The sequence below is a fragment of the Astatotilapia calliptera genome, chromosome 19, assembly GCF_900246225.1.
Source record: "Astatotilapia calliptera chromosome 19, fAstCal1.2, whole genome shotgun sequence".
NCBI classification, from domain to species: domain Eukaryota; kingdom Metazoa; phylum Chordata; class Actinopteri; order Cichliformes; family Cichlidae; genus Astatotilapia; species Astatotilapia calliptera.
Genome location: NC_039320.1, coordinates 4,265,923 through 4,278,623, shown reverse-complemented (window position 1 = coordinate 4,278,623; position 12,701 = coordinate 4,265,923). Strand labels below are relative to the sequence as shown.

General features: G+C 38.9%; 2 protein-coding genes across 6 annotated transcripts in view; both read right to left on the bottom strand.

Moving 5' to 3' along the window:
- Positions 1–3,796, bottom strand: part of loxl3b (lysyl oxidase-like 3b) — a 32,277-nt gene extending 28,481 nt beyond the window's left edge. The window contains exon 1 of one of the 5 annotated variants that reach the window (XM_026153089.1): positions 3,444–3,796. The gene's annotated coding sequence lies outside the window, so the exon portion shown is untranslated. The remainder of the gene's footprint in view (positions 1–3,443) is intronic. The other 4 variants (XM_026153086.1, XM_026153085.1, XM_026153087.1 and 1 more) reach the window with 4 other exon arrangements.
- A 1,416-nt stretch (positions 3,797–5,212) lies between these two features.
- Positions 5,213–11,353, bottom strand: pank2 (pantothenate kinase 2). Its single transcript, XM_026153090.1, has 7 exons — positions 10,956–11,353; positions 10,072–10,424; positions 9,277–9,530; positions 8,300–8,476; positions 7,823–7,946; positions 7,119–7,244; positions 5,213–7,023 (listed from the first exon to the last, which is right to left on the bottom strand). Exons 1-7 carry the CDS (start codon positions 11,170–11,172, stop codon positions 6,973–6,975), a joined length of 1,302 nt encoding a protein of 433 aa, XP_026008875.1. The 5' UTR covers positions 11,173–11,353; the 3' UTR covers positions 5,213–6,972.
- Between the last annotated feature and the right edge of the window lie 1,348 nt (positions 11,354–12,701).

Sequence of the window (12,701 nt, the reverse complement as noted above, 5' to 3'; positions counted from 1 at the left end):
CCAGTGAGGCTTGTAAGGATGTGTGTGCTGAGCAGATGGAAGCTGGAAACTAAGAAGGACTGAACGAGTTTGATTCATGAGTTTGGCTACAATGAATGAGTTTGATGAGACACATCAAAGCCAGAAGAGTTACTGACTCTTTGCATATTTTCATTAAATATTTTTAGTGGGTGACAAACTTGGACTACATAATTGTCTCCTTTACTGCAGAATGATGCTGTTATAATATGTGCATATAGGTTGAGCATGGCCTTCCTTGGAATGGATGCTATTTAGGTGGAAGTATTTGTTTATATTATATGTCCTTTAGCATTAATGATGTCTTCACAGATGCACAAGTTATTCACGCCTTGTGAGGTAATGAACTGTTAAAGGTTCATGGATGCTGGCTTTTGAAATATGAGGTGCTAACAAGCCAGATGCTCTTCAGCACCAGAGGATGTGGTATCAACTATTTACAGATTTTCATTTTCTTATCATAGAGCAGACATGAGAGCTGAGAATCTTTTGCCCATGTCAGTTGTATACAGGAAGCCCTAAATTCTCTGTAATTTCAAGCTAAGAAATATTTTTGAACCATTTTCCCATCCTGACTATGACTTTGGAGAACTCAGGATCTCTGGAATGCTTCCCCCCCTCTCCCCAACCATTTTACTGGCCTGATTCTAATCAACTTCATTGTTAGCGTGTTAGTTTCTTTAGTTAGCATCACACAGTTTCACATAGTTTCAACATAGGACACATTTTTGAACTACTTTTTGCATTTTGCATTAAATGATTTGCTTCATTGTATTTTGTTCCCCGTTTTTTTGGGGTTTCTTTTGTAGATTATTATAGAGTAAAGGTTGTAAACAAGGTAAGTTTTGCTAAAATATGTGGCAGACCAACACTAACATTTTAACTCTGTTGTAAACATCCATCAGAGTTTACAGACAGCTTCCTGTTTTTAGACATACACATAATTTTTGTGTGTAAAGACCTATTATTATCACCATTTCAAATGTGCTAACTTTTGTCAGTAGTTTAAACCATTTACAACCCGCTGTGTGTCTTTGCCTTTACTATTGCAAAAATCACCATGTTTTCAGATGTCAGGCAGTACTTTGGTCAGTATAGAGTTATCATAATTGACAGACATGACACCCAACAAAAATAATGACCTCCAGGTTACGTGACATAGAATCATCCCCATATGGAAGCAAGGATACAGAACCATGCAAAGGTATTAGGCCACCCTTAATTTCTTTATGTCTTTGAAGGAAAATGAGAACTAGGTGCTGGGACTTATTAAAAGCTGTGTAAAGATAAATACAAACATAATATATAAGGCAAACAAAGACTTTGTACAATTATAACAAGCCTGAAAAGCAATATTTGTCTGTCTACAACTTAGCCTGAACTCTCTTAGACAGGCTTTCCTTAAGTAGTCTCCAGGAATAGTTCTCCGGGCTTCTCAAAGGCCATTCAAAGCACTTTGGATGTTGGCTGCCTTTTGTTGTGTTCCCTGTCAAAGATGATCCCACACTGCTTCAGTAACGCTGAGGTCTGCACTCGGGGGAAGCCAATCTTTTTCTATTCAGGTATGTTTTAGTGGGTTGACAGTGTCTTTGGGATCATTGTCATGGAGATAAATTAAGCAGTTGCCAATCAGATGCTTTCCAGATTTTACCACATGGAAGATCAGATCTGATGATGTTTTTCTGTTTATAATTCCATCAGTTTCGATGAGACCTCCAACTCCACTGGCTGAATTCCAGCCCCAAACCATGACAGAGCCTCCACTGTGTTTTACAGATGGCTGTAAAACACTGTTGTACTTCTTTCCTGATCACCTCTGTACATGTTGACAGTGGTTTGAACCAAACATTTCCAACTTGGATTCCTGACTTCATATTACTGATTTGTCTCTGATTTTCAGTGTAGTTTTCGTATAATTTGGTATACCTTAACCTTTTCTGTTATTGATTAAGGATGCAAAACGTAGCTACTGGTCATCTACTCTAGATAGCTTTATTTTAGGCCACTTTTGCGTTTGTCCTCCACTTTCCTCAATTTTTTAAAGAACACACTGCACACCATGCCACGTTTTCAGCCAACAGCTATTTGGGAAGTACCCAGACTGTGCAAAGATACTATTTTATGCCAGCCAAACTGTGTTATCTTTGAGAAATAAACAAATTATGTGTTTTTGCAACAGCAAGAAAATATCTAAAGATACCATTTAAAACCAGTTATTTGGTAAACTGTCTGTCATGTATAGACACAAAATAGATTCATCCATTGAGCTGGGTGGAAGACCTCCAGAAAGCCTGAAGAACTAGTGGAGTACAAACAATAACTAGTTATTTTCTGGTTTCTGTAGCCTTTGTTAAAAAAGAACCTCGATACAAAGTCTGAATCTGATGTTTCTGATCCAATCACCCATTTTCTCATCCTAATGTTTCTATTTCTATCATCAAAGCAGCCACTCTCCATACCAATGTGCTCATGGATCATGTCTTGTGAAAGGCTCAAATCAACCGGGCAGCAGTTCACCAAATCAGCACAGTTCTGACTCACCCACATACACAACACTCTTGGCCATTATAAAGTCTTACCCTGCACAACATCATGCCCACATTCCCACCAAAAGCCACACATATCTCATTCTTAATCTCTAAATACTTGCAGAAATCTGTACTGTGCTGTACTTTCACAGACTGAAAATAAACTAGCATTTTGAGCTCTATGGGCTAAAAAAAAAGATTTCCCTGCCTTTTTGCAACATGCTATTGACTTTTGGGGTACTTTGTGAAACTTTATACTAAGAATAGTCCAGATGAGCCACAAGGAGTTGGATGGATGGAGGACAAAACTGACCCATAAGCCCGTTTCAATAAAGCAGCACAACATGGAAATCTGTGGTGGCTAAACATTTCCTGGACATTTTGACACAGTGCAGTTTAAGTATGTTGGCATTCTGGTTCATCTAAGTGCTAAGCAAGGAGTTGGACTATTTAATCTGGATGATTAACTGGCTGTTAAAAGCATCTGAGCACAAATCAATTTATCAATATCTTAATATAAAAAGGATTTACAGTATTATTATTATTATTATTATTATTTTTAAATCTCAGTAAATGGTTCTTCAAATCCAGATCCACATCAGCACCTCACACCACGCAGGAAGTTTCTTGTGAATGGACAGACGGATTTTTCCGAAGTCACTGTTTGTCTTTCCTGTCGCAACATTCCTCACATGTTTGATTCTGCATCCCAAAAAACTGCTCAGAGAAACAGCCTGTTTTACCACTCTGCGTACTGGGAGACCATACCTACGGCGCAGACGGTAAGGCAGCTTCACGGCTTTCAAATAATACAGTATAGTTTTTGTTTTAAATCCAGACTATGACTTGTGTAAAAAATTGCATCAAATAATCTGACTAATCATGAAGTAGTCTTACCTTATAATGCCACGGCGGAAAGGTTACAGCGGGTCTATTGGAGAGAGGGAGATGTGTCCTGAAGTTTATTAACTGAACCCAAAGTCAGAGGAAGCATAAAATCCCAGTTCTTGTGCTAAATCGCCCCCTCCATCAGACACAGGTTTCATTTGTAGGGCAGTGGTCCACCTTCTTCAAACGTTGTTGTCCGTAAATTGGCAGCTGCCCTCACCCGAGGAGGAGGAGGAGGAGGAGGAGGAGGAGGGTACGGGACTGAAGGGGGCTGGATTTTTTTTTTTCCCCTGGAAAGACACAGACTCTTTCATGGATGGTTCTGTAACAGACTGTCTTGCCTTTCGTAACTTCAAAAAAAAGAAAAGAAAAAAAAATCACTTCGCCAATTTCACTCAGAGCCTACGTGTCTGTTAAAGCGCACAACGTGTCAGCTGCAGATTTACAACCGGGGTTAAAAATGTGCGACCACATCGACAGTTCCAGCTGTAATGCCTCTGCTAATGGTTTTTGCAATCCACTTGATGTTACCAGTAGTGCTGGCCAAGTAGTACTTGGTACATTAAATCCTCCTCCGATTATATCTTGAAAAGAAACTGACCAAACTGCATAGACTGTCTGTGCCAAATGGAATAAAGATACACTTTAAGATTTTATATCAACCAAGATGAGACAGACATTTCTGTCAAGTTAAAGGAGGCGGGTGCGTTTTGGTAGGTTTAAACCAGCCAAGACAAAAATAAATAAATAAACAAAATAAAAGCGGGAATTATGTATTAAATATTTTCAGTGGTAAATCACTAAAATACTGGAATTTGTTCTGTTGGAAATTTTGGTATCGATCCCCACCAATAGTTTTAACCTTTAAAAACAGCGTATGTAGTAGAGATTAGTAAGTCATGATTTATATGATGAATCAGCATAAATTCACACATTTTGGACACATTTTAATGACCACAAAATTATCACTGTGATTCTTTTTATTTTTTACACAGCTTTCAGCTTTTCATGTATTTTGAACCTGGCATCTTTGGAGACCTGGAAAGTTGGTTAAATGTGCTATAAGATATACAAAAAATAGCCGTGACAGTCAAGACAACAAATGTTCAGACATTTTTCAAAGTGCTTGTTTGAGGTGCATTTTTATTAGCAATCCCATACCAATAACATCACTGGTATTGATTCTATCAATATTTTTGATCGATCTGCCCAGCTCTATAAAACATGCATTCACTTACCTGAGGCGAAGTTGTTCCTTAGTGCCACGCCAGTGACTCTTTAAAATTTTCTACACTTATTGTATCCCACTATTTGGCACTTGTCAGGTTAAGTAATAGAAAAACAAAACGTCCCACAAACGCAACTTATGCAAAGTCCCAGAAACAGCTAGAAGACCAACTAGCTTATAGAGCAACTAGATGTAGCTTATTGTTAGCTTAGCATGAACAGTAGAAAGCAAAAACCTGGCTATGGCCAAGCATGAAATTTACCCACAACCTCATTAGTTTTTAAGCTGTGCAACACACTATAGCATAATATACTGCAGTATAACAAGTGCCATTTTAAAGAGTAGCTGTTTAGTAGCCAAGCTAATCTGAATCTGTAAGCACATAATTTCCTTAAAGTAACCTGATTTTCATTATTCTGAAGTGGCTGGTTGAACCTTTTAGCTTAGCTACAAACTCAGCCATCTCCAAGTAAAAATACATTTTAAAAACGAACAACTTGTCATTTAAATATCCCCAAATGATATGTCCACGTGTAGTTAGAAACATGAAGAGTTTGCCAAGTTGGTATTTAATTAGGGAAATTCAATAAGAAACGTGACATTATTCTATTACAAAAAAAGTACAAAGTTTTCTTTGTATAAGCAAAAGGAGAGAGAGCTTGAAAAACACAAGTTTTAATTTTAAAAATCGCATGGCTGAATACTGTACTGTATTTGGTACAAAAACATGTGAGGCACTTCATTTAAAATCAGCTTAGTGTATCTACAACTTGCTCATAGATCTCTAATAACTGACACCTGAAAAACCGTGTCTGCAGCTATTTACCAAGTCGTCTCTTCACTGCTTAGATTAATTTTATTGACCCATAATCGATGGATGGACTCGTTACTAAACAGAAAACAATAAAACCGGACAGATAATGAAATTCTAACAGTGTTTCAGTTTTCTCAGTTCAACTTTGATATAACCTTAATAATGAACGATCTTCACAGCAAGTAGTACATTCACTCAATATTTGAGTGCTTACTGAATAGGAAAAACCTAAACTGGGATCACAGCGTTTAAACACCTCTGTTGTTGGGAATCAATCAAGTTTCTGCTTTAAAATGCCCGTTTTATTTATGTGAATGATGCCACGACTATTACCTGTACTTCACATGCTCATTCATCAATATTTGTCTAATCAATTGCTCTGATTTCTCTGTAGGAATAGACTGGTTCAAGAACAGTTGACACCCAGCAGTGCAGATATCCTAATACACAACACCGTTTTTGATTACCAGCACTGAAATCTCAACTGGGAAGAGCATTTTAAGAGTGCTATATCACTCTTCACTGAGGCAGAAATCATATAGAAATGTTATATAATCTATAACAGTAACAGATCTGCTTAAAATAGTGGCCTGAAATGTATTTTTCTTTTCTGTTAAATATTTTCATTTCAAATCCAACAGTGACATTGAAATGTTACATAATAAAACAGACAGAGAAGAAAAAACAAAAAGTAAATGGTTGTAATTTTTTGCAGTGTTAAAGCTTATCAAGGCCACCAGGTGGATGGGAGTTCCATCAGGTTAATAACAGAAACACTAAACTCAATTCATTATGAATTCATCATTTATTACATTACAGTTTTAGAGAGCAGTTACTAACTCCTAAGGTAAAGCTGATACTTTCTTTTTCTAAGAATAACCAGCAGTTGTTTCCATTCAAAACTGTAAAAAAGCTCAATTTTTCTAATGCCAGAGAAAGCATTTAAAATACATTGTGTCTGAAATTAAGTTGGTGATTTTATAGTCATTTTCTAAAATTTAAGCCACATCACACTGACGAATTATACTTTCATTACTTCTTCCATCCACCTGGTCCCACCTTGGGTAACATACAGTTAAAAATGATAGCAAATATTTGGACAAGAACCTGATACCCACTGAGGGGTAAAGAAAGTCAACATGACAGGACTGCCTGCTGAAAAGTACTTTTTAAATGAAGTGTTTCAGGCAACCCCGGTGAATTTCTTTGAGGTGCTTCAGACTAAACGTGGCTCATTTCTGCAGAGTCCTGCATACAATAACTGTCAGCTTTGCTGTGTACAACTTCATGGCAGGAAACCGGTTTATTTCATCTACTGACCAAAATAGCAGATGTGTAGAAAAACCTAGAAGTGAATTTCACCACTTAACAAACTTTACAAGATTTACCAGCAACTGGTTGGTGGCTGGAATAACATCTCACACTGGAACTAACTGGTAACAGTCTAAAGTGCTAATGGTCTTTGCAGCAGATTGACAGGTACTTCTTTGGGTGGATTAGGACGGATGCAGAAGCTCTAACAGGGCTCCAACTGCACCAAAGTAACCCTAAAAACAGCAACAAATGGCACAAGGTGGCAGTTAGAAGTTAGAAGATACTATACATGTGGTCTTTGATGGGAGTAAGGGGTAAACTTACTAACCTCATGGCGAAGGAAGAGTGCCTTGAGCTGACCTTTAGACCAGTAGTCCATGGCATAAGCCAACAGCTTCATAGAGAGGGTGTTCACTCTTAGGAAGTTCCCAACAAACAACACAGTCTCGATGTTCTTTACAAAAAAAAAAAAAAAACAAGAATAGGAATGTAAACTATTAGTGCCTAAACAACTGATGAGAGACACCAGAGTTTTAGAATAACTGATATCACACTAGAAAAACAAGGGAAATAATGTAACTCATTCATAGCTCAAGGAAAGAAGATCCACAATGCAGTTTACCTCCTCTACGCCTTCATAGCCCTGTACAATGCTGCTTGATCAAGACGGCACAAGGCAGCACCGTAAAGAGGCTGAACGCAAAGAGGAAACAGACAGTAGGAACTGCAGGGGGCAGACTGTTCAACAGAGGAAGACAAAAAAACCTCCTCAAACCTTTTTATAGTTGTGCAACTGGGAACACAAATCCTAATTCCTTGCAGTCTCTGAATGAACAATGAGGTAGATGGTAGCATATATAGTCTGTAAGTGTAGCTGATTTGATCATTTAGAGGCTACACAGCATCCTCCATCCATCTAGGTGGCTCACCTGACAGTTTTACATCATATATATCTGCAATCGCGGCATTAAGACTCACAGTGCAACAAATGCACACTTAAGGTGTGGCTGTTACATTGTCATCACTACTAACCTCATTCAGAGCACACATTCTGGTGATGGAGCCGATGTTATTGGTGATGGTGACCAGTGTTGCCCTGGCCAGGTCCTCTTTAGAAACAGACTCCCTCTTATCTTTAGACATCATGTTGCCGAAACTGCCAAAGCAAGGCAAGATTTATGTTTGGAAGGTCGCTCAATTTTAGAAGCTGAGCAATTATAATTCTGCCTTTGACGTACAGCAATACTGAACATCTTATAAACAACACCAAAGCGGACAGAATACGTCAAAGTACATTCGTTTTTAAGACAGATATAGCTAAACATTGAAAGCTGCAGTGATGGATCTGTAATTTAGAGCTTACTTTTTTACTAAATTTCAATTGTGAGATTCAAAATTAAGTAAACTTAGCACAGTCCTGGTTCCTTGAATCATCTACTTATGCTGGAACATATCACAAACAGGGTTGTGATATAAAGAATGAACAAAGGCAGCAGCTTTAAAACGCACCTTGAGGCCACAGCCCAGCCTGGCAGCCCAAACCTCTCATAGTCCCCTCCATAGATGTCTCGCACCAGCTTGTCCACACGCGTGCTCTCCCCCTGAGAAGCCATTTCTAAGGCTTCCTCAAATGTAGAGCAGCCGGTCAGCAGGCAACACAGGCCAAGGAAGGTCCCACCACCAAGGCTGTGAACACATGCAAAGTGACATGTAAGGCGTATGTAAATCAAGACATCTTAGAGTAAAATAAAGTGTTTAGGTTCTGAAATTACAGGGGAAAGACACGTCTATGCATTAGAGACTGCTCATTCAAATACATGAGTTCTTTCCCAGTACAGAGGACAGAGGGCCATTATGTGGAGAAAGAAACAAGCATTCATGAGTCCCTTTCAAAGCCAGCAGACAGAAAAACCACATGTGAAAACAAACTAGAGGGCAGACAGACTACAAAGGATTTTTTTCTCCCTCTACCTAAAGAAAAAAAAAAAAGACTATAATTGACCATTTTAAATGTACGGACTAAATCCAGAACAAATGAATTATTTTTTGTCAAGAAAGCAGTTTGTAATGAAAGTGGAAGGTAACGGGAACGTCACACAAAGGCACCGACTCGACTGGACTGCACCTTCCTGAATCACATTAGTCTGGTGTCACGTAGTTTACCCTTTGCTAGTGTCACAATGCTCTTCTCTAATTCATCTTCCTCTCTTAGGACCAAGGGCTGAAACTAAAAAAAAAGAAGGATGAAACGTAGGAAAACCCAGCCGGTGCCCATGCTAGTCATGGCCTTTTAGACCTCAAAAGTTGCACTTCACCTAACCTGTAATATCCAAACGTAACCCAAGATTATCAAATTACATTTAATACACAAGTTCGCTTTAAGGTTACTAAATGTAGGCGAATGCTATTTTCCACTTCACTCCTACTCACTTCCCAATAGCACAGAACCTGTTAAGCATCTCATCTGCCATCCAGCTCATCATTACCTGGTCCCAGTGACTCGTTTGTAGTTGTTCTCAGAGTAGACTGCCAGGATACTGACCCCAGACCCTATATTGACCAGCAGCAGAGGATAAGGATTCTCCAGTGTACATGGCTTCTGGACACAGTGGTCTGGGTCTGCAGGATTTTCAAAGTAGTAACACTCTGAGGGACCGCTAGACATCACCGAGTCGAGGTACAGCACCCCCCGAATCAAACAGTCCAGCTCATCCAGCTTGTGAAGCTCCAGGTCAGCCATCTTAGTTTTTCCCCCGAAAGGAGAGAGGGAAAAAAAAGAAGTGGGAGAAGGAGCAGAGATAACATCAGAAAAGTGATGTGGTCTGGAGAATACAGAAGCAGGAAAGTGGATGATGGGGAGGGGATAGGGACAAAGATCAGTGAGCAGGCATTTTTATTATAATATAATAAAAATAATTTAATTTGTCCAATTAAATCAGTTCATTGGAAAGTGAGTATGTGTGTGTGTACATGTTTGCTCAACTTCCAACACATTTGTGCTTAGATGAAGCCAAAAACAGTGCTACAGTTCATGGCTCATCTCATGATCTTTACTGACCCTAGACTGCCAGCCCACCCAGCAGAAGTAGCATGTTCTCGGTCTCACCAATCTCTCCAGTGTTTCCAATGGATATTGTTTGCGCCGTCTCTATGCTCATCTCATTTGCCTGCCCCCCACCCCTCCTGATCGACCAAGGCAAATAGCTTTTATTCCAATCTATACCCAACGCCCTACAAGATAACCCCCCACCCCCCAAAACAGAGCACAACAGCAGACCCACCATACGGAAATCAGACTCAAACTTGTACGCCCCCCCTCCGGTGGCGCACAGGGTGGTGTGAAGGCTGGAGAAGTGCTTGTCGCGGCCCATCTGCAGGAAGGCTGGGAGGTCGTGCGTGGGAAAGCGAATAAAGTGCAGGTTGCCCTTCCTGCCGCACAGCGTCAGGTCCTGCAGCTCCAGGTGAACGTCCCTGATGCCAGTCTTGCCATAGGCGGTGTTGGAGGTCAGGTAGCGCCGGATGCTCTTCAGATTCTCCACCTCTTCTTGCTCCTCTTCCGCTGTGATGTCTTTGGGCTCAAAGTAAACGAGCTTCACCAGAGTGCCTCCGATGTCCATCCCAAACCAGGGGAATGCTACATTATGTGAGATAACACATGCAAAACTGATGTTCACCCTCGTTTTTGTAAATAAAAATATTTTGCACATTGATGAAAAATACATACATCTACAAATATAAAATATTTATGGTAAATGGCACATATAAAGCTGAGTTTTCAGCGTTCACCCAGATGATGGCAAAGCTGCTTCATCCATAGATGCAACAGTACAGTGTGTACCGCTAACGCCATCTTGTTGCAAAAAGGAAAAAAAAAAAGATTCTGGCTATGTGCTGCCACTACAGCCCACCAATAATAAATACATCGGATGCCAAATTAGTCACACATTTGCTATAAACCAAGTACAGTGGAAGGCCAGTGCAAATATACATTTTTTAAATTTATGTGACCAACTGCGGGGTTTTCTTGCCAAACCTATATTATCAACAGCGACTGTCTTTAATGGGGAACGCCTCTGATTTTTTTTTAATTTTTTATTGTAGACATACAGCAGCCCCCTTTTCCCAGTAAATACACCAAGCCCACGCTGCCAACATTAACACATACGCGGCCTCGTTTTCTTCACAGAGTCGTGTCGATGCCTCGTCGCCGACTGGGAAGTCCGCCGGTCGGATGTGGCCCTTCCTGCGGTAGTGGCACTCTCACTGTTGGGCTCGTTTCTGAAATGAACGGGCATCTCCTTGTCGGACCGCGGCTGCTTCGAGGGCGTTTCGTTTTCGTCAATAATATCATCGTCGTCTCGCTGGTGGCCATTGAACGCCATTGAAATGACTAATTAGCTACATATAGGCTGACTGCTCGGTCAAATGAAACCAAATGATTTATGAGGACAATGAATTTTGAAGCTCAACGAGGTAGCTAATTAGGTAGCTAAGTGGCTAACAGTCCTTTGAAAAGGCTGGGCTACATGTCCTTTTTGTGTTCGCTGTCAAGACAGAGGTGGGCGGGGCTAACGTGTTAGTGAAGGACGCAACGACCAATCAAACGGCGACATTGACAGTAGGGGAAAACGGTTTATAAAAAGAGGCTGATGTCACTTTTTTTCTTCATAGTATGAAAAACGTGATGTCTGGGAGTAGAAAATAGGTTAAATATACACAAGTCAAACTTTGTATTGTTCTGTCGTCTCTTATTCAAAACTCTTATTTAAATAGCGCAAATAAAAAAAATAGGAAAAAATAAACTTGAACTTTGAAAACTAAAGTAATATATAGAACAAATAACCGTAGTTTTAGTATTCAGTTATATTCTAAAATATAAAATATAAAACTAAGACGAAACTAATAAAAAATAAACTAAAACATTTAAACAACAGACTGAAAAAAAGCAAACCAACTGAAACTAAGATGAAATAAAAACAAAGTCAAAACGAAAGGGAAAAAATTACAAATTACATAACTATCTTATATTACAGACACATTGACAGATAGACAGAAGCATAGTTTTAGAGGCATTACTAGTAACACAATTTCATGAAATACAGTAAATATAATGAGACAATCTGAATTTTATTTCATGGCCTATTATGCCTGATTATATGCAACTATTTCCTAAAGGAATTCAGTGGTTACAGTTTAAAAAACAAAAAATAAAACAAAACAAAAACATACATCTTTTCAGAAATTCAAGTTTATTGATGTGAATGATGAAGTGCAAAGCCAAATCAGTGCATATAAATTTTAGGAACTTTTACATTTTTACAGATTACATAACCACATGAACTGTAATTATGTCATCACCTCAGCAGCTCAAAAAGGCTCTTAAAAAGTGCAAAAGATTTTCCTTAAAATTTCATTATTGACATAACTATGTACAATAAAACCTCTCAACTTACAGAACAAACCTAAACAGGTTTTTATTTAAAGGAGAAAAATCATCTATTGACGACTTAAATGTTGAATCAAACATTTGCACCATATAAGACAACCTTAGGCTTAAATTGTGCCAATTGTTGCGAAAGTAGGTGCCAGTTGCAAAATATAGTTATTGACATTTTCTAACCGTAAAATAACATCGATTAAATTTAAACACACATTTAGATACATGAAAGCAGAAGAGGACACGTGTCAAACGCCATAGACAAACACCCAGGTTATGATACAACTATCACTGCCATGATACGAAAACACCTGCTGTTTAAAAAAAAATAAAAAAATTATGCAGGGATTAGCTGACTGACTGCTTGATTGCTGAGTGTTTTTTTTTTTTATGTTAACAGCACATCAATCTTTCTTAAAATAAGTAATTAGGTATCTATATAGGACTTGGAGAAGGCATTCGACCGTGTCCCTC